This window comes from Orycteropus afer, unplaced genomic scaffold, assembly GCF_000298275.1.
Source record: "Orycteropus afer afer isolate SDZICR_OR568_19922 unplaced genomic scaffold, OryAfe1.0 scaffold00026, whole genome shotgun sequence".
Lineage (NCBI taxonomy): Eukaryota > Metazoa > Chordata > Mammalia > Tubulidentata > Orycteropodidae > Orycteropus > Orycteropus afer.
Window position 1 is genome coordinate 18244081 of NW_006921613.1, and position 22552 is coordinate 18266632.

The window sequence follows — 22552 nt, forward strand, 5'->3', positions numbered from 1 at the left end:
AAAAAAAAAAAAAAAATCAGACATTGCATGCTGCCAAAGAGGCAGGAAGGCACCATTTTCTGACCTCCTCTAACCCCACAAGAGGAAGACAGAATCACCATCAGCAGCCCTTAAGACAATCCAAATGTCCTTGTTGATGTTGTTAGCTGCCATCGAGTTTGCTCCAACTCATAGTTACCATGTCCTCATCAAAGAAATCTTTCCTATCCTTCTCTTTGCCATGATTTAAGTTAGCATACTGCTGTGAGAACAGGAGTGTAAAATGTATGTATTACTTCTTATAGGTAGTCTAAAAAGTAAAAACCTCTTCCACAAAAGACCCCAACTCTTCCTACTCAAAGCAAGACCTGGCCTAATGAAATAGGACAGATATTACCAAACACACTGAGATATCAGAACTTAGTGAGGAAGCAGATTAGACCCTGCTCTATATTTGACAACTCCCCATCTCTCCTACCCTCTCTATCACCACCAATGGGAAAGAAAGCACCCTGGAAAGAAGACTGGCTGACCTGGGTGTAATCGTTAAGGTTATGTGTCATCTTAGCTAGGCCATGATTCTCAGTGGTTTGGCAGACATTATGTAATCATCCTTCATTTTGTGGTCTGATGTGAGCAGCCAAGCAGTTGAAAGGGGAGTTTCCTCGGGGATTTGTCTGCATTCAACATACATGGATGTTCTGGCCAAGGTTTGCCCTCTCTCAATACTGCATCTGACTCATCATCCTCCAACCTCTGGTTCTTGGGATGTGAGCCAGAGGCTGCTGAATGACCTGCAGTTTTTGGGATTTGCCAGCATCTGCAGCCCTGTGAACCAGCAGCCTGCCATCTGACCTGCTGGTTTTGGGTTTGTCAGTTCCTGCAACCACATGAGTGAGAAGAAGCCTCCAAGCTGCTGCTTGACCCATGTATTTGGGAACCAGCCTCTACAACCAAGTAAGCCATTTCCTTGAAACCTCTCTCTCTTTACATACTTATAAACACATACTTCACAGGTTTGGCTTCTATAGAGAACTTACCCTAATACACAGGAAATCAGTGAGGTTCTGCTGCATCTGGCACCTGCAGACCCAACCTTATCTCCTGCTACAATCCTCCTTATTCTCAAAGCTTCAGCTACACTGGACTTCTTGAAAATACTAAACTTTTCCATCAGCCTCTGGATCATGCTGCTCCTTTGACCTAAACACCCTTCTCCTCACTATACCATTCTTCACATGACTGGCTCCTGTACTCCCTTCAGGTCTCACTTAAATACTGCCTCATCAGAGAAGTCTGTCTTTCTTCTATTTTTTTTATTGTGATTTGGGTGAAAGTTTACAAAGAAATTCACTTTACATACAGCAGTTCACATATACTTTGTCTCGTGACATTGACTACAATTTACCACAATGCAACAGCTCCCCTTCCACTTCCTCCTGATAGTTACCTCTTCCCTGTGTCCATCCCTCCATGTACTCCTGCCCTCTGAGCTGTCTCCCTGTGCATAAACAGCCCTTCTTTCTCCCATGCTTGTTCTCTTCAAGGAGTGTATCTACCTCAGGTAAATGTTCAACTCATATGCCTGTCTTTTGTTTGGCTGGAAGTCACAGGAGTGAATTCAATTCCAGACCTGAAGGGCAGCTAGGGACCATAGTCTCAGTGGTTCCACCAGGCTCTATCAGACCTGCAAACCCGGTCCACCCCCCTTTTTTTTTTCACCAAATGATTCTGAGTTTTGTTCCACATTGTTCTCCCTCTCTATCCAGGATCTCCTATACAGATCCCACTCTGAGTGGCTGACAGTGGTAGCCGTGGACCATCTAGTTCTGGTCTCATAGTCATATAGGCTGAGGATCGCATGGTCTACCAGACACTAGGGCTAATTGTTTCCATTAATTTTTTGTTTTCTTCATTCTTCTTTGCTCTGGATGAAGAGAGACCCATCGTTGCATGTAGATGGCTGCTTGCATAGATGGCTGCTTGCAAGCTTTTAAGATCCCAGTCGCTACTCGCCAAAGTAGGAGGTGGAATAATGTTTTGTGTAGTGTGTTATGCCAATTGAGCTTGATGTCCCCTGCGACTATGGTCCCGAGCCCACAGGTTCAACTACTTGGACCCTCTGGGTAGCTAGCTGTAACCAAGAAGTGACTATAACCTTGCCCCTTGTCACCTTGTCAGCTCTACTATACACCTGGGAATTCAGATCATACAAATAAACTTATAGGACCACTGTCTGTCAATCCTATACATGGTCTTGGGTATACTCCCTGCTTCATAGACATACCTACCAGTTCAGCCTGTGCACACATCTATCCACCCGTATACCCATGTTTGCCTTCATTGACAATGCAGTACTCTGTGTGCAAAAGGGTTCATCATTGTTGTCCATACCTCCCATGTACCTCTGTCTTTCTCTTCCTCAGTGCCACCATATTGATCACTCATATTTGGTGCATTACCCTTCTCTTCACCTAAATCAATACTTATCTCTACCTATTTAACAGTGTTCCTTCCCCTACCCTCCCACGCCTGGCAACCAACAAAGAAAATTTTCTTCTGTACATAAACCTTTCCTTGATTTTTACAATAATGGACTAATACAATATTTGTCCTTTTGTGATTGACTTATTTTACTCAGCATAATAGCCTCTAAGTTATCCACATTATGCAGTGTTTTGCAGATTCTAGATTATTCTTTACGGTTGCATAGTATTCCATTGTGTGTATGTACCAAAATTTGGTTATCCATTCCTCAGTTGATGGACACCTAGGTTGTTTCCATCTTTTGGCTATTGTAAATAGTGCTGCGATGAACATGGGTGTGCATATGTCTGTTCTCTTCATGGCTCTTACTTCTTTAGGATATATACCTACTAATGGAATGGCTGGGTCAAATGGTATTTCTAATTCCAACTTTTGAAGGAACCGCCATACTACTTTCCACAGTGTTTGTACCATTTTATAGTTCCACCAGCAGTGTATGAGAGTCCCAATCTCTCCACAACCTCGCTAACATTTGTTATTTTCTGTCTTGTTGAACTTTGCTACCAGTTTTGGAGCAAGATGGTATCTCATTGTTGTTTTGATTTGCATCTCTCTAATAGCTAATGATCATGAGCATTTCTTCATGTTTGTTAGCCACTTGAATATCCTCCTTGGTGAAGTGTCTATTCATGTCTTCTGCCCATTTTTTAATTGGATTGTTTGCCTTTTTGTTAATGAGGTGTTGGAGTTTTCTATAAATTCTAGAGATAAGTCCCTTGTCAGATATGTCATTGCCAAATATTTTTTCCCAATCTGTAGGTCAGAGAAGTCTTTCTTGACCATCACACGCATATGGGTCTCCTCCATCTGCCTATGCTCTTTTCCATCATTATTGTTGTTGTCAGGTGTTGCTGTTGTCAGTTATGACTCACAGCAACCCTATGTACAACATAATGAAACACTGCCTGGTCCTGCACCATCCATAAGCATTGCTATGTTTGAGCCTGCTGTTGCAGCCACTGTGTCAATCATCTCCTTGAAGGTCTTCCTCTTTTTCACTGACCCTCTACTTTACCAAGCACAAAGTCCTTCTCCAGGGACTGTTATCCTCCGATTATGTGTCTAAAGTATGTGAGACCAAGTCCTCCTATCCTTGCTTTTAAGGAGCATTCTGGCTATGTACTTCATCCAGGACAGATTTGTTAGTTCTTCTGGCAGTCCAATGTATATTTAATATTCTTCACTAACACCATAATTCAAATACATCAATTCTTCATTGGTTTTCCTTTTTCACTGTCCAGCTTTTGTATGCATAAGAGGCAAATGAAAATATCATGGCTTGTATTAGGTACACCATAGTCCTTAAAGTGATATCTTTGATTTTTAACACTTTAAAGAGATCTTGTGCAACAGATTTGCCCAACACAATGTGTTGTTTGATTTCTTTCTTTATCTTATTCTTGCCATATTTAATATTATTTACCAACACCATAATTCAAAAGCATCAATTCTAGAATCCGTGAAATTTGAAATTCTATTTTGCATTTTTCCCCTTTTGATCTGGATTCTTCTATGAAATTTTTGATTAAAATGTTCAGTAATGGTAGCCAAGCATCATATATCTAAGACTTCTCTTGCCTGTATTAAGGATTTTGAACATTATCCTATGAGTAATGAGAAGTCATTAAAGGGGTTTAAACAAGCAATATTCAATTTCCACCCAGGTACAGAATGGTTTGTAAGGGACAAAAGTCAAACTAGGGAGACTAAATAGGAGGTGACTGTAAGACTGTTCTACCTAGAACTAGGGTACTGGTACTGGATGTGGAGTAAAGTAATTGGAATTTCAGGATGATTTAGGACAAAGAATAAGTCTTTTATTTTATTGTGATTTGGATGAAAGTTTATAGAGCAAATCAGTTTTCAACAGTTCACACACATTTTGTTTCATGCCATTGTTTGCAACCCTCAATGTAACATTACTCCTCCTACATCTTGTGTGTCTCCTTCCTGTTCTTCCTTCTCTCCTAATCCTTCCTGCTTTCTGAACTTTGTTCATAGGCAAATGGTGCCCTTTTGATCTTGAATAGTTGATAGTTCTAAGGAGTGTCTACCTTCCTAGAGTTATTGCTCACCTTGTAGACTTGTCTATTGAAAAGTCAACTACAGCAGTGAATTGAGTTCCAGGTCTGAAGGGTAACAAACAGTTATAGTCTCAAGGGGTTCCACTGGCCTCTATCTGACCAGTAAGTCTGGTTGTTTTTATAATTTTGAGTTTTGTTCCACATTTTTCTCCCACTTTATCCAGGACCTTCTATTGTGAACTCTTTCAGAGCAGTTGGTAGTGGCAGCCAGGTACTATCTAGTTCTTCATTAGTCCTTTGTGTTAATTATTTTCATGTGCCTTTTATTTTTTTTCATTCTTCTTTACTCCAGACAAGGAAAGACCAATAGCTGCACCTTAGATGGCTATTTGCAAGCTTTTAAGACCTCAGTCACTACTCACCAAAGTAGGATGCAGAACACTGTCTTCGTGCTATGTTGTACCAACCGACTTTGATGTCCCCTGAGACTATGGTCCAGAGTCCCCAGGCCCAGCAACTCACTCCCTCAGAGTTACTGGTTATGGTTAAGAAGTTTTCATAACTCTGCCTTCTGTATGCTCTACAGTATTCATGAATATATTTGCAGCATATGCAAATACATATGCAGAAATATCCCATGTCAAACCCATACATATTCATGGGTATAGTCCCATTCTCTTTCCTATACCTGTTCAGCTTGCATGTCTATCTATATATCCACTCTTAGATTATTGATTATTGTTACTACTGTTGTTGCAGGATTATGTATGAATTAGGAACCTCTGGTGGTATAGTGCCTAAGGCATTAGACTGCTAACTAGAAGGCTGGAGGTTCAAACCCACCAACCACTCCTTGGAAGAAAGCTGGGGTAATCTACTTCTCTAGGGATACCACCTCAGAAACCCAAGATTATGTTGCTATGAGTCGGAAATGACTCAATGGCATTTTTTTTTTTTTGTCTGCTGCCTTTAACTCTTGTACTCTACCCAGTGTCTTGATATTTTCCTTTCCTTGATCATTTTGTACTGATCTCCTTACTGTATATTGCCTTCCCCTTCACCCAAGTTTAAATATGTTTACCTTCTAGTTAGTAGTTTACCCTCCCCTTTATTCCCACCTCGGGTAACCATCAAATAATATTTCTTTCTGTGTGGAAAACTTTTTTTTAACTTTTTACAATAGTGGTCTTGTACAGTATTTTTCCTAGTGTAAATGACAAATCTCACTCAGCATAATGTCTTCTAGGTTCATCCATGTTATGTTTCACAGAATCAAAGTTGTTCTTTAATGCATAGTATTCCATTCTGTGTATGTACCATAATATGCTTATCCATTTCTCCATCGATGGGCATTTAGGTTGTTTCCAGTTTTTGCTACTGTGACTGGTGCTGTGATTAACATGGGTGTGCATATATCTGCCTATGTCACAGTTCTTATTTCTCTAAGATGTATACCTACTAACGGGATTCCTGGATCATATGGTATTTCCATTTCTAGTTTTTTAAGTAGGTGTCACACCATTTTCCAGAGTGGCTGCACCATTTTACAGCCCCCTTAGTAGTGTATGAGGGCTCCAGTTTCCACATCATCACCAGAGTTCGTTGCTTTCTGTTTTTTTTATGAACTTTGCTATTAGTGCTAGGTATTGTTTGATTTCTTTTTTTAAACTGTGATTTGGGTGAACATTTACAGTGCAAATTCATTTTCCATTTAACAGTTCACACATACTTTGTTTCATGACATTAACTCTAATCCCCACAATTTAACAGCCCTCTTCCCACTTCCTCCCTGTAGTTACCTCTTCCCCTGTATCCTTCTTTCCTATGCATCCTTGCCCTGCTGTTCTCCCATGACTGATTGTTCTAAGGAGTATATCTAGCTGATGTAAATGTTCACACTATATGCCTATTGTTTGGCTGGAAGCCATGGGAGTGAGTTCAATTCCAGACCTGAATGGTAACTAGGGGCCATAGTCTCTGGGGTCTCACCAGGTTCTGTTAAGACCAGTAAACCTGGTCATTTTTTATGATTTTGAGTTTTGTTCCACACTGTTCTCCCAATCTAACCAGGATCCCCTGCACTGATCTTTTTCTGAGTGGTTGCCAGGGGCAGCCAGGTACCATCTAGTTTTTCTGCTCTCAAGGTCATATAAAGCCTGGTCTTTTTATGATTTTGAATTTTATTCTACATTTTTCTCCCACCCTACCCAGGATCTTGTACTCTGATCCATTTCTGAGTTTTGACTGTGGTAGCCAGGCACCATCTACTTCTTTTGGCTTCAGGGTCACGTAGACTGAGATTTCCATGGTCCACTAGTCCCTTGAACTAACTATTTCCAGGCATCTTTGATTTTCTTCATTCTTCATTCCAGATGAGAAGAGACCAACTGTTGCATCTTAGATGGCTGCTCATAAGCTTTTAAGACCAGTCACTTATCACCAAAGTAGGATTTAGAACAATGTTTTTTGTGTAATATGTCATGCCAGTCGAGCTTGATGTCCTCCATGACCATGGACCATAGCCCCAAGCCCCTGGGTCCAGCAACTCACTCCCTCAAGGTGTTTGGCTGTGGCTAAGAAGTTATCATTACTTTGCCCCAACAGCTCTATTACATATATAGACATTCTTACAGCACATACAAATACCAATGTAGAAATATCATCTGCCAAACTCATATGTAGTCATAGGTATATTCCCTTTTGCCTAGCCATACCTGATCATTTAGCCTGTCTACCTATGTATTCACCGACAGATTAATGTTTGTTATTACTGACAATGTAGTACCATGTACGTAAAAGTACTTACCTCTGTTGTCTGTACCTCTCATGCACCTCTCCGTTTCTTCCTTTTCTTTAGTGTTACTGTGCTGGTCACTAGCTTTTGGTATACTGTCTTTCCCTTTGCCCAAATCAATAATTGTCTCTTACCTATCTAGCAATATCCTCTCCTTTCCCCTCCATCCCTCATAACCAACAAAAAAGTTTCCTTCCATGTATAAACCTTTCTGTGACTTTTTACAAAAGTGTACTAATACAATATTTGTCCTTCCGTGACTGACTTATTTCACTCAGCATGATGTCCTCCAAGTTCATCCACATAATGAGGTGTTTCACAGATTCTTCATTATTCTTTAGTTTTGCATAGTATTCCATTGTGTATATGTACCATAGTTTGGTAATCCATTTCTCTGCTGATGGGCACTTAGATTGCTTCCATCTCTTTGCTATTATGAATAGTGCTGCGATGAACAGGGTATGCATTTATCTATTTGTGTACTGGTTCTCACTTCTTTAGGATATGTATCTAGTAATGGGATTGCTGGATCAAATGATACTTCTATTTCCAACTTTATAAGGAAGCACCATACCGTTTTCCACAGTGGTTGCATCATTTTACAGTCCCACCAGCAGTGTATGAGAGTCCCAATTTCTCCACATCCTTACTACCTTTGTTATAATCTGTGTTGTTGAACTTTGCTATTGTGGGGTGAGATGATATCTCACTGTTTTGATTTGCATCTCTTGAATGGGTAATGATCATATGCATTTCTTCATGATTTTGCTGGCCAACTGAATTTCTTCTTTGATCAAGCATCTGTTCATGTCTACTGCCCATTTTTACTTGAATTTTCTGTCTTTTTGATGTTGAGGTGTTAGAGTTGTCTATAAATTTTAGAGAAAAGTCCCTTGTCATATATGTCATTGCCTAATATTTTTCCTAATCTACAAGTTCTCTTTTTACTTGTTTGAAGAAGTCTTTTGATGTGCATAACAATTTAATTTTTATGTGGAAATTATTATATTGGTGGATGTCTTAGTGTCTATATCTTCACCACACTAATAGTTAAAAATAATAATAATAATAATTTTTAGAAGGTCCCAGTCATCTAGTTTATCTGTTGTTTGATTTCTTGACTAAGGCTTTCAAGGGCATTGAAATGACATCCTTGTAAAATGGAAATCCTTGACAACTTCAGTCTTTTCCCCATTTATGATGATGTTGTCTATTGGTCCAGTTATGAGGATTTTTTTTTTAATTGTGATTTGGGTGAAAGTTTACAGAGAAAATTCACTTTCTATACAGCAGCTCACATACACTTTGACTCATGACATTGACTACAATTTCTCACAATGCAACAGCTCCCCTCCCACTTCCTCCCCATAGTTAGCACTTCCTGTGTCCTTCCCTCCATGCACTCCTGCCCCTAAGCTGTCTCCCTGTGCATACACAGCCCTTCTATTCTCCCATGATTATTCTCTCCGAGGAGTGTATCTATCTAATATAAATGTACATCTCATATGCCTATCTTTTGTTTGGCTGGAAGCCACAGGAGTGGGTTCAATCACTTGTGAGGATTTTTATTCTATATGTTGAGGTATAATCCATACTGAAGGCTGTAGTCTTTGATCTTCATCAGTAAGTGCTTCAAAGCCTCTTTGCTTTCAGAAAACAAAGTTGTGTCATCTGCATACTGCAGGTTATTAATCAGACTTTCTCCAATTCTGATGCTGAGTTCTTCATATAGTCCAGTTTCTAAGATTATCTGTTCAGGATACAGACTGAGTAAGTATGGTGAAAGGATACAAACCTGACACAAACCTTTCCTGATTTTAAACCACACAGTATCTCTGTATTCTGTTTGAATGACTGCCTCTCGGTCTACGTACAGATTCCACATGAGCACAATTAAGTGTTCTGGAATCCTCATTTTTCACAATGTTGTCTAGAATATGTCATGATCCACACACCCTTTGCTATTTATTTATCACTACAGCTATTTATTTTTTTATTAGTCCTATCATAACTTGTTGGGAGCTCTGGTAGCGTAGTGCCTAAGGCACTTGACTGCTAACCAGAAGGCTGGTGCTTCAAATCCACCAGTCACGCCTCGGCAGGAAGGTTGGGCAATCTACTTTAGTAGTGATACCACCTCAGAAACTCAAGGAGGGGTTGCTATGAGACGGGTCCGACTCGACAGCACATAACAACAACAACATCGTAACTTGTCACTAAGAGTTTACTTGTTTTCATCTTACTAGATTATAAGTTTGCTTGTGAGGGCAGGACTATGTCTTTTTTATTTATTGGTTATCAATCCAGTGTTTAAGGAACCCTAGTGGTGCAATGGTTAAGTGTCCAGCTGCTAACAGAAAGCTTGATGGTTTGAACCCACAAGCTGTTCTGTAGGAGAAAAGACCTAGAGTTTTGCTCCTGTAAACATTTAGGCCTATGAAACCCTATGGGACAGTTCTACTCTGCCCTATAGGGTCACTATGAATGGGAATCAACTCAACAGCACCAACATCCCATGTTCTAGTACAGTACCTGGCACATAGCAAGTATTCATTATACATTTGTTGAATGAATTAGTGAATGTTAGGAGAGCTTCCAAAATTTCTGGGTGGTGTAGCTGGCTAAACACTCAACTACTAAATGAAAGACTGACAGTTTGAATCCACCTACAGGCATATTGAAAGAAAGGCCTAGAGATGAACTGCTAAAAAATCAGCAATTGAAAAGCTCATGGCATATAGTTCTACTTTGACACAAATGGGGCCATCATGAGTCTGAATTGACACAATGGTGACTGGTTGGTTAGAAGAGGCTCCCAGGTTTCAGTTTGGTCTCAGACCTCAAAGGACACAGTGGCTCACCTTGTACATAGGGTCCCATCTCTGGGTGCTCCCTGACCCGCAAGGTATAGGACTTTTTCTGATCAGATTGGTTCAAGAGATCCCGGACCCGTTCATTATAGATTTCCAGGAAACTAGAGACAAGTGAAAAAGACAGCACAATTAGATTGTGAAAAAATGGTTCAAATTCCTGAGATTATGGCCCTTTGATAAGCTTCAAATATGGACTTGAACCCATCCCTGGGGAGCACCTTTCAGCCAAACAATAGACACACCTATGAAGTAAACAATAATACACATGAGGAACATACTCCTGAGAACAACCAAGCATGTAAGACCAAAAGAGCAGCATTCACCTAAGAAGCAAGCTCAGAAGGCAGGAAGGGGCAAGAAAAGACAAATGGAAATGGAGAACCCAGGGAGGAAAGGGGAAGAGTGCCATTACATTGAGAGGATTACAATTAATGTCACAAAACAAAAAATATATAAATTGTTGAATGAAAAAAAAAAAGTTAAGTCTTGTGGGAAAAACACTAAGCCAAGAATGAAGAGGTCTTAGTTCCTGTTCTAGTTCCATCTGTGTAAATTTAAGACCTTGCTCAAGCTAGGGCCCACCTTGAATTTCTTTCTACAGATGTATAATAGTGTTTTAACCACTGGCTGTCATCACTTTATTGTTTTAGGCTTACAATATCAAAGCTGATTCAATTTTATCTTTTAAGAGGTTTTTGGCCCTTTTGCACATAGAGTACTGTGTTGTCAGTGAAGGCAAACACTGATATATGGGTGGATAGATAGGTGCATAGCCTGAACTATGAGGCATGTCTGTGCAGCAGAAAGTATGCTCATGACCATATATAGGGTTGACAGACAATGTTTCTACAAGTATATTTGTATGTTCTGTAAGAATTTCCAGGTATATAGTACAGCCGACAAAGGACAAGGTTGTGTTGTGGTAACTTCTTGGCCACAGCCAACTACCTACAGGGAGTGAGTAGTTGTATCTGTGGGCTTGGGCCACAGTCACAGGGGACATCAAGCTCAACTGACATAACATACTACCCAAAACATTGTTCCACCTCTTACTTTGGTGACTAGTGACTGGAATCTTAAAAGCTTGGAAGCAGCCATCTAGATGCAACGATGGGTCTCTCCTCATCCAGAGCAAAGAAGAATGAAGAAAACCAAAGATGCATGGAAACAATTAGTTCAAGGGCCTGGTACATCATGCGATCCTCAGCCTATATGACTATGAGACCAGAAGAACTAAATGGTGCCCAGCTACCACTGTCAACCACTCAGAGGAGGATCTATGTAGGAGATCCTGGATTTAGTGGGAGAACAATGTGGAACAAATCTCAAAAATCATAAAAAAAGAATGGACCAGGTTTGCTAGTCTGATAGAGCCTGGAGGAAACACTGAGACTATGGCCCCTACCTGCCCTTCCGGTTTGGAATTGAACCCATTCCTGTGGTTTCCAGCCAAACAAAAGACAGGCATATGAGCTGAACTTTTACATTAGGTAGATACACTCCTTGGAGAGATCAATCATGGGAGAATAGAAGGGTTGCGTATGCAGGGAGACAGCTCGGGAGGTAGGAGTACATGAGAGGGAAGGACACAGGGAAGAGGTAACTATGGGGAGGAAGTGGAACAGGAGTTGTTGCACTGTGGGAAACTGTAGTCAACATCATAAGATAAAGCATATGTGAACATGAATAGACACTTCACCAAGGAGGACATTCAAGCAGCCAACAAACATACGAAGAAAGCTCATGATCATTAGCTATTAGAGAGATGCAAATCAAAACAACAATGAGGTACCATCTTGCTCTAGCACTAGTAGCAAAGTTCAACGAGACAGAAAATAACAAATGCTGGTGAGGTTGTGGAGGGATCGGGACTCTCATACACTGCTGGTGGGACTGTAAAATGGTACAAACACTGTGGAAAGCAGTATGGTGGTTCCTTCAAAAGTTGGAATTAGAAATACTATTTGACCCAGCCATTCCATTAGTAGGTATATATCCTAAAAAAGCGAGAGCCATGACAAGAACAGATATATGCACACCTATGTTCATCACAGCCCTATTTACAATAGCCAAAAGATGGAAACAACCTAGGTGTCCAACAACTGAGGAATGGATAACCAAACTATGGTACATACACACAATGGAATACTATGCTACACTAAAGAATAATGTAGAATCTGCAAAACACTGCATAACATGGATGAACTTAGAGGACATTATGCTGAGTGAAATAAGTCAATCACAAAAGGACAAATATTGTATTAGTCCGTTATTGTAAAAGTTAAGGGAAGGTTTATATATAGAAGAAAATTTTCTTTGTTGGTTACCAGGGGTGGGAAGGGAGGGGAGAGAAGGCTGTTAGATAGATAGAGATAAATATTGATTTGGGTGAAGAGAAGGGCAATGTACCAAATGTGAGTGACCAATATGGCACCATTGAGGATGAGAAAGACATAAGAGGTACAGACAATAAATATGAACCCTTTTGCACATACAGTACTGTGTTGTCAGTGAAGGCAAACATGGGTATATGGATGAATTGATGGGTGGACAGGCTAAACGATCAGGTATGTCTATGAAATGGGGAGTGTATCCAAGAACATATATAGGGTTGGCAGACAATGGTCCTATAAGTTTATGTGAATGATCAGAATTCCCAGGTGTATAGTAGAGCTGACAAGGGGCAAGGTTGTGGTCAATGCTTGGTCACAGCCAGCTACCCAGAGGGACCGAGTAGTTGAACCTGTGGGCTTGGGACCATAGTCACAGGGGACATCAAGCTCAATGGGCATAACATACTATACAAAACATGGTTCCACCTCCTACTTTGACGAGTAATGACTGGGATCTTAAAAGCTAGCAAGCTGCCATCTAGAGGCAACGATGGGTCTCTCCTCATCCAGAGCAAAGAAGAATGAAGAAAACCAAAATTCATGGAAACAATTAGTCCTAGCAACTGGTACACCATCCGATCTGTAGCCTATACAACTATGAGACCAGAAGAACTAGATGGTGCCCAGTTACCACTGTCATCCACTTGGAAGGGGATCTATGTAGGAGATCCTGGATAGAGAGGGAGAACAATGTGGAACAAAACTCAAAATCATTTGGAGGGGAAAAAAAAAAAGGGGTGACCCAGGTTTGCTGGTCCGATAGAGCCTGGTGGAACCACTGAGACTATGGCCCCTAGCTGCCCTTCAGGTCTGGAATTGAACCCATACCTGTGGTTTCCAGCCAAACAAAAGACAGGCATATGAGTTAAACATTTACCTCAAGTAGATACACTCCTTGGAGAGAACAATCATGGGAGAAAGAAGGGCGGCTTATGAACAGGGAGACAGCTCAGGGGGCAGGAGTGTATGGAGGGATGGACACTGGGAAGAGGTAACTATGGGGAGGAAGTGGGAGGGGAGCTGTTGCATTGTAAAGTGTGGTCAATGACATGAGACAAAGTATATGTGAACTGCTGTATGGAAAGTGAATTTGCTCTGTAAATCTTCACCCAAATCACAATAAAAAAAAAAAAAAAAAAAAAAAAAAAAAAAAAAAAAAGCCTATGTGAGCTGCTGTATGGAAAGTGAATTTGCTCTGTAAACTTTCACCCAAATCACAACTAATTTTTTTTTTAAAGGAGGTTTTTTGGGTATGCTGCCAGTGGTTAAGCACTTGGCTGCTAACCAAAAGGATGATGGTTCAAATCCACCAGCTGCTCTGCAGGGGAAAGATGTAGCAATCTGCTTCTGTAAAGTTTACAGTCTTAAAAACCCTAATGGGCAATTCTACTCTGTCCTATAGGGTCACTATGAGTCAGAATCAATTCAACAGCAATGGTTTTAATGGGGCCACCAGGTTGTGCTTTAATTGGGCTGCCAAAGCACAGAATCTGAAGAGTTTATTGCTTGAAGTGATTTTCAAATGTGTTCCTTGAATGCTATTGTTCTGTGAAAGCATCACAAAGGCTAATGATGAACAATAAAGGAAGCTAAGTAAGAAGAGTAGTCCCAACCAATTTTAAGTAGGACAATTCTCATTTTAACTGTCTGTACACTGAGATTCTGTGTGAGATATGTTAACTTTACAGGTATCTACTGGCATTTCATTCCTTTAAAGAACAAAAATCAACAAAGCTACACTTCTTTGCTAAAATCAGTAAGATTCTATTAAACAAGAAAGACTTCTCACAGAAAAAGTCTTTCTCACCAGAATATGGATGCTTCCTGTGATTTTATCAATGCTATTTTCATACATGTTTTTCTCCCTAACTTTCTCATACCAGGACACAGATACCCAAGCTGTCTCTTAAAGAGTAGTGCTTCTCAGATTTCATGTGTGTGCATGTATGTGTAGATATATAAACATACACACACTAACATTGTTTTCAAATTTTTATTTTTCACAAAGTGATTAAAATGTTCTGGAATTAGATCATGGTGATGATTGTACAACTTTATAAATATACTAAAAATACTGAATTATCATTTTTAAAGGGTGAATTTTAGGATATATAACTTATACCTTGATTTAAGGGGGAAAAAACAAAATAAAGGACAAGTGAACACCAAAAAATAGGAGGGTCATGGTCTTGAATAAAAGGCAGTTGGTAATCTAACCTAAACTTATACCAATATTTTTCCTACAGATTGGTTAAAACTTTATCTTGGACTAGCCAACACTAGTCTGGGAAGTAGAATTTAGTAACTAATGCCCTGGAGAACCACTCAGTAAGAAGATATTAGAGTTTAAAAAAAAAAATAATTACACCAAAAATGAAGGAAAGGGAAACCAGACAGTCAGAGTGAGCTGGTCCACAGGAGACACCTGCTTATAAAGCCTAAAGACAGGGAATTAGGTTTTCTACAAACCAAGGACCTAAGTATATTTGTCCTCTCCCTGTACTTCAAGATATTGCTGCTGTGGCTTTTCCAATTCCTCTGGGAAACTCTGGAAGCAAAGAGAAGACAGCTGAGCACACTAGAATTTGGAGTGGAAACAGAAACATTTCAGGCCCCAGAGCTTGACAGGTTCCTACCTTACTTTTATTCGACAGGAAGAAGGCAGTGAGGAACAGTCCTCTTCCCTGATGAAGAGACCCTGCACAAATCAAAGGGTTGAGTTTCATTGAAGGAAGTGTATAAAAAAGACATACTTTGAGAGGATCCAGTCAAACAAGAATCTATACCTCACATATCCGTGGTGTCAGCCCTATGGACTCCTGCAGAAGAGAAGAAAGGAAAGCACTGCTGTTTCCTCATGGTGATGTTCTCCCTTGCCCAACACCCAGGAACTATCCTTAGCATGGAGGCTAAATCCTCAGGCACATGGGCTAATTGTTAGGTTCTTCACTTCTGGGAGTTTCACTGGAGACATCAAACTTTCCATTAAAGTACTTAGAAACCCATTCTTAAATATAGAAGAAGTCCCATAAATCTTGTTAAAGTTGACAGACTCACATTCTGTTTCTCAGTGGCAAGGATGAAACCCTGGTCAGGCAATACACAACTCAGGCTTGCTGGGGTATTAGAAGATATCTCATAACAATACTAAATCACTCACTGGGGTACCCAGCATGGTGTATGTCTTCCCAGAGCCTGTCTGCCCATAGGCAAAAAGACATATGTTGTAGCCTTTGTCAGCTCCAGACAGCACTTCAGTCCCCAAATCTTGGAACACCTGCAACAATTAAAGAAGAAAGCATGTCACTGTGGTCCTTCTTCTCACAGGAGAGTTAGAATTATATTTTAATCTAAAAAACTATTAATTATTTTAAATATACATGACTGTACATTTCCCATTTCACCAAAATCAATTTCAGCTGTGGAAAAATATAGCTAAAGAAAACTCATTTATTCAGTCATTCATTAAAACACAGGCTGTTTCCAGTTAATAATGGGATGTGTTCCTAAGTGTGTCTTTAAATCAAGTTTGTAGGTAAGTCAAATAGCTGTGTATACTGGTTATTTAGCCTTACTTTAGTGCAAGAAAAGTCTTGAAGCCTTTTCGATGATTTAAAAGCAGCATGTGCAGCAAGTGAAGGTGACTGTGATGAAGAATTTGTTGTGAGTAGGGGATGGTATAATCATTTCAAGATGAGGGCAAATTTACATGACATTAAGTGGCAAGTATGAGTTGTCCCTAAGTCAGAAGTCTGTAACCCAGAGCCAGTGCAAAAAAGACAAGGAGGCCACATGTTCTGACTTCCTCTAACCCCACAAAAGGAAGACAGAAGCACTATCAGTAACCCAAGGCCTATTCCTGCAAGGCCAGACATGCTGCCTCCCTCCAGCCCTTACACCAACCGTTCCTCCCAAAGCACCCACCACCTCTCTCCTGGGTCCGATAATTCAATGCAGTGGCCACACAGAATTCTCAGATTACGGGGTTTATTAGGGAAGTACCAGGCTACAATTCAATTTCAGGGAAAATGCTCAGTCTCTCTCCCAGCCCACAGTCTCTCTCCCAACAGTCTCTCACAGTCTTTCTCCCAACAGTGAGTGTCCCTTGGTGTCTCACTTGGCAATGCGTGTCTCTTAAGTCTCTTTCCCAGCAGCGAGTGTTTCTTTCAGGAGGGTGTGTCTCTTTCAGCAACACGTCTTCCTCAACCAGCAGTCAGAGAGAGTTCTGCCTCTAGGAGGCCTCCTTTAGAGCCTGGCAGAGTGGCCAAACTAGCCAATCATAGTATCAGAACTCTAAGCAGCTGAGAGAGAGTGGGAACCTCCCAGAACATTGTTTTGTGCCACTCCCAACAGAAATACTCCAGGTGGACAACTTTAGCAATCAGGAGCTCCTCAGTTGCTCATAGCAAATCCCACCTTGGAGTTTACAAAGACTTATGGGTAGAAAAGCCACACTAAATTTACTACACTGCAGCCAGCCTGTATTTTTTAAGCTGCCTCCTATGTGCCAAGGTCCGTAAGTGGCACAAAAGGTTTACACTCAACTGCTAACCTAAAGATTGGAGGTTAGAGCTCACCCAGCAGTCTTGCAGAAAAAAAGTCCTGGTAATCAGCTTCCATTAAGATTACAGCCAAGAAAACCCTACGGAGCAGTTTTACTCTATGGAGTAGAGTACCCTACAGAGCTGTAATACACGGGGTTGCCATGAGTTGTTATCAACTCAATGGCAACTGACAATACTATATATGCTGGGCACAACACTAGACACTGAACATATAAAAAATGATATGGTCCCTATCTTAAGGCAAAGAGACTGTAAGAGAAGGGCAAAGGCATGCAGGGAAATTAGTGAAGTAAAATGTTTTAAGTACTGACGTAGCACAAAGGAAGGGGTCAGTGGTTACCTAAAAGTGAAGAAGAGAATAAAGAATAAGTAGGTATTCAATTCACTAGGCAAATGAGGACAGGACTGTTCTTACTGAAGATACACAAAGAAAGACTCCAAGTCCCAGTCACTTAGGTGCTTGTAATATACTCCTCATTAAAATACATCTCAACATATTCACCGACATACACATAAGCCCCAAAATGTACAGTGTCCTAAAGCACCTTACTTTGGGAAACTTTAGTAATAGCTCTAAAGTATTTCCTCATTTGAATTTAAACTCTGAAAGATCTGCTAAAATAAGCTAAATGAAGTCAATATAATAAAAAGCACTGAGCCTTGGGTCATGTAAAAATGAGAACTCCAAAGTACAGTGCCCTGCGTAGGCTCTGTGTCCACTGCCTGAGAAAGCTCAAAGCTCTCCATCAGGGAAAGGAACAGGTCATAAATTTTTATCACAAAATCCTGGGATTGCTCTGCCTACTGAGTGGATTTATCAAATTCTGCAAACTGCTCCCAGAGGTATAAACTGGCCAAATAGTGGCTATATTATGGTAAATGTGGATATTTACCATGAAAGAAAGCAAGGAAGGAAAGAAGGAAAGGAGAGGGTAAAGGAGGGAGGGAAGGCAAAAAAAAAAAAAAAAAAAGACAGAAAGCAGGTAGGCCATCTATACCCATAATTCTTTTTCTTTCTCACAACATGAAAATGTTTAATATGATTAATCAAGTAAAGCTATAGAGAAATATTGCCCAGTAACATAGCATACAAATTCAGGGTCTCAAGATACCACACTAAGGATCAATTAAGCTCTTAATTAGACAGGGTTTCTTCCCTGTAGGTCACTCTTTTATATGCTCTCTCCTCAGATTAACCCTAACAGCTAGGTGGTTCTGCTGGTCATTCACTTCTGTGATGGTCAGTTTTACCGATTCAGTTTAGCCAGAAGTCCTCTGGTGAAACTCCTACACTTTGTTCAGTGCCTGTTAATCCTACTGGACTCTGTTCGGCAGATCTTGTCTCAGGAAAAAACAGCCAGGCTTATGGGAGAAGAAGGCAAAGCTTCTTAATTTCAACCAGTCTTCAACAGAAGGCCACATGGAACATGTGTATTAGCTACATCCTTGGCTGGTGTGGTGGACATTAGCCTTTTGTATTGTTGCTGCCAGTATCCAAATACTCTTCCTGCCTGGGAGGATCTCTAATTGCACCAGTCTCAATGGGAAGCAGCCCCAGCCATCAACTACAGATGCCAAATAACCCAAATACTCCCCTCGACCTCCTGGCAGCTAAAGCACTAATACATGACAGAGACCAGGCCAAGTAGATGCTCCCATATGGGACTTTGAATTTTGAAAGAATGACACAAAGGCAAAAGAATAGTTGGGAGTTCCGGTAAGATGGTGGAATAGGCAGAAAGATTGCACAGACTCTCTTCGACAAAGAAAAGGGGAACCAATTAACACAGATACAGAAGATAATCTGGACCCCTGAAATTTGAAGGGAAGGATACAGAAGTGGACTAAACTCCAACTAGCAGAAGAATTTGCATGAAAACACCAAAAAAGTAGACATACAGAGCTGTGGTCTGGCAGCGATCCTGACAGCACAGACAGCTTGGATATTGCCGAGTGGTGGCAAGACCTAAGAATTAACCTAAAAATAAACCATTAGCCAGGGACTGCACGGAGGACTGCTCTGGTGGCTGGGGAATAAAACAGGAAGCAGTGAAGAGGAAGGCATGCTGAGCTGTGAACTTTTGCCTGTCTGGAGTGCACAGTAATTTTGAATGTTTACAAGTGGTTTGACCATTTTGAATATTTAAATTGACAGCGTTCTCCCAGATTCCAGGGACTTAAGAAAAAGCTCCACTTGCCAGGAACTCCAAGGGCATTCCAGACTCAGATTATTGGAAAGGTGCAACATTCCCCTTGTTACTCTTATACCTCACACCCTTCTTGGTGAATGGAGATGTGGCCATCCTTCACTCTCACCCACCTTCTGGGCTGGCAGCAAGTCCCATCCCAGTCTGTGTGCTCGGACGGAGTCTTGGTGCCCTGCCCTGCCGTAATTTTTTTTCTTTTTTCTGTTTTTTAGTTTGTTTGTTTGTGTCTGTTTTTAAACTACTATTATTATTACTACTTTTGTCCTTTTTATTATTATTCTTTATTATTCCCCTCCCAGGTTCTAGTTTTCAGCTTTTTTTCTTTTCCCTGTTCCTGGTTGCAATTTTTTTTTTCTTTCTTGTGGTTAACCCTGTTCCTTGTTTTTCCTTTTGTGTTTTTCACATTTTTTTCTTTGTTATTCTCCTTCTCTACCTTTTTTCTCTTAGTGCCCTACCCCCAGATATTGCAGGGGTTTTTTTTTTCTTCTTCTTCTTCCCTTTAAAAAAGTTACTGTTCCTGTGTGATTAAATGGTGTATTTTTTGTCCATTTGCTTTGACTTTTTTGATGGTTATTCAACTGTTATTTTTGTCTGAGTGGAAGACAGCAATGGTCCCCATATGACACAACTACACCCACACCTCTTGCAGTTTCACTTACTGAGTGAGAGGCACCACATCCTTTTCCACCAACAGGCTAACAATAAACAACCATCAAGAAGAGCCTGACTCACCTTTGGCTGCTCTTCACGAACAGTTAACAGAGATCTAAGTACAACACTGCCAAGATGTCTCAGAGACAATAGACCATCACAGTCCACATAAAGAAGCAAGATAAAGTGGTAGAAACAAAGGAGCAGAATACAGACCCAGAACACATCCCTGAGGAAGAAGTCGCATTGGAATGCTCTGATAAGGAATTCAAAAGAATTATATTTAGATTATCTTCAAAGAATTGAGAGACAGACCAAGGAAAACACGAATAAGACCCTAAAAACCTTGGAAGAAAATACAAAAACAAATGACAAAATAAATGAAAAATTAGAAATGATTCTAAATCTACAGATAGAAATCCAGAAGATTAATACTAAATTGTCAGAAATAGATAACATATTGAAAGGGCAAAGGAGTAGAACTGATGCAATGGAAGACAGAATTAATGAGATTGAAGAAAAATACCTGAATACTTCTTTGTAAGGGGATTAATCAGATAAAAGGTCAAAACAAAATGAAGAAAGCCTAAGGTTCAGGTGGGATACCATCAAAAGGAATAACCTTTGTGTCACTGGAATTCTAGGACAGGAAGAGAAAGAGAAAACCACTGAGAAAATTGTCCAAGATTTATTGAAAGAGAACTTCCCTGATATGATGAAAGATGAGAATATATTCATTCAGGAAGTCCAATGAACCCCAAATAGGATACACCTCAAAACAAAATCACCAAGAAATAGCATCATCAAACTCACCAAAACCAAAGACAAAGACAGAATCCTAAAGGCAGAATGGGAAAAACAAAAAGTTGTTTACAAATGACAACCGATAAGAATAAGCTCTGATTTCTCAGCAGAAACCATGCAAGTGAGAAGGTAATGGGATGGTATATATAAAACCCTGAAAGAGAAAATTTTTCAACCAAGATTTATATACCTGGCAAAATTGTTCCTCAAATATGTTGAAATTAGGAGATTTCCAGATAAACAGAAACTAAGGAAATTTATTAAAACCAGACCAACCTTACAAGAGATGCTAAAGGGAGTCCTTTGAACAGAGAACCAAAAATAGCAAACAACAACCGACCATTAATACACAAGATGACATAACCCAGAAACCACAGCTATGGACATATCCAAAGTAAAATGAGCTTACAAGATTGTAAACAGGGAACCAGAGATATCAATCGGCAAGAGAGGACAACTACAAACCAAAAAGAGGGTGTAGTTACAGAATTTCTAAATGGTGAGGAAGTCAAGAGAGTTGCAATATAGAATGGACTGCTCTAAACTCGGGGAGAAAATTATAAATCATAGGGTAACCTCAAAGAAAAATAATATACCTTCATATCACAATGAAAAAGAAGACAAGCACAAATATTCAGCAAATACTAAAACAACAGCAACAAAGGAAATGATAATATGATTCATAAACATAATGAGCTCAGCACAGAAAATAATATGAAGCAAAGAAACCAGGGACACCATGAAAAAACACATAACAAAAATGACAGCAACTAATTCATATTTGTCAATAATTACACTGAATGTTGACGGATTAAATGCACCACTCAAGAGATGGAGAGATGCAGATTGGATAAGAAAACAAAACCCATCAATATGGATGTGTCAAGAGACACACCTTAGATACAAAGACAAAAATAGACTAAAAATCAAAGGTTGGAAAAAGATATCAAGCAAATGGCAACCATATAAGAGCAAGAGTGGCTAATTAATTTCTGATCAAATTGACTGTAAGACAAAAACCACCCTATGACACAGAAGGACATTATATAATGATTAAAGGATCAATTGAACAAGAAGATATAACCATAATAAATATCTATGGACCCAATCAAAGAGCCCCAAAATACATAAATCAGACTTTAAAAGAGTTGAAAAGGCAAATAGATGACTCCACAGTTATAGTGGGAGACTTTAATATACCATTTTCAATGAAAGACAGAACAACTGGAAAGAAACTCAACAAAGATGCAGAAGATCCATCAACTCAACCTTATAGACATCTACAGGACACTTCACCCAAGAACAGCACAATATACATTCTTTTCCAGTGCACATGGAACATTTTCCATGACAGACCATATGTTAGGCCATAAAACAAGCCTTTATAAATTTAAAAACATTGAAATACTGCAAAGCATCTTCTTACATCACAATACTATCAAATTAGAAATCAACAATAGGAAGATCAACGGAAAAAGACTAAACACATGGAAACTGAACAACACCCTCCTTAAGAAAGATTGGGTAACAAAAAAAATAAAAATTCAAATTCAAAAATTCCTTGAATCAAACGAGAAAGAAAACACAACATGCCAACATCTTTGGGACACAGCAAAAGCAGTGATCAGAGGTCAATTTATAGCAATAAATGCACACATCAAAAAAGAAGAAAGAGCCAAAATCAACATTTTAAACCAACATCTCCAACAATTAGA

General features: G+C 39.8%; 1 protein-coding gene across 1 annotated transcript in view; it reads right to left on the minus strand.

The window, feature by feature from the left end:
- STARD9 (StAR related lipid transfer domain containing 9) overlaps positions 1-22552 on the minus strand; it is a 177241-nt gene that overhangs the window by 76344 nt on the left and 78345 nt on the right. Inside the window, exons 4-7 of the mRNA XM_007935325.1 lie at positions 15771-15887; positions 15397-15429; positions 15247-15308; positions 10206-10318 (exon numbers count right to left, since the gene is read on the minus strand). Coding sequence (XP_007933516.1) covers positions 10206-10318; positions 15247-15308; positions 15397-15429; positions 15771-15887 — 325 coding nt within the window. The remainder of the gene's footprint in view (positions 1-10205; positions 10319-15246; positions 15309-15396; positions 15430-15770; positions 15888-22552) is intronic.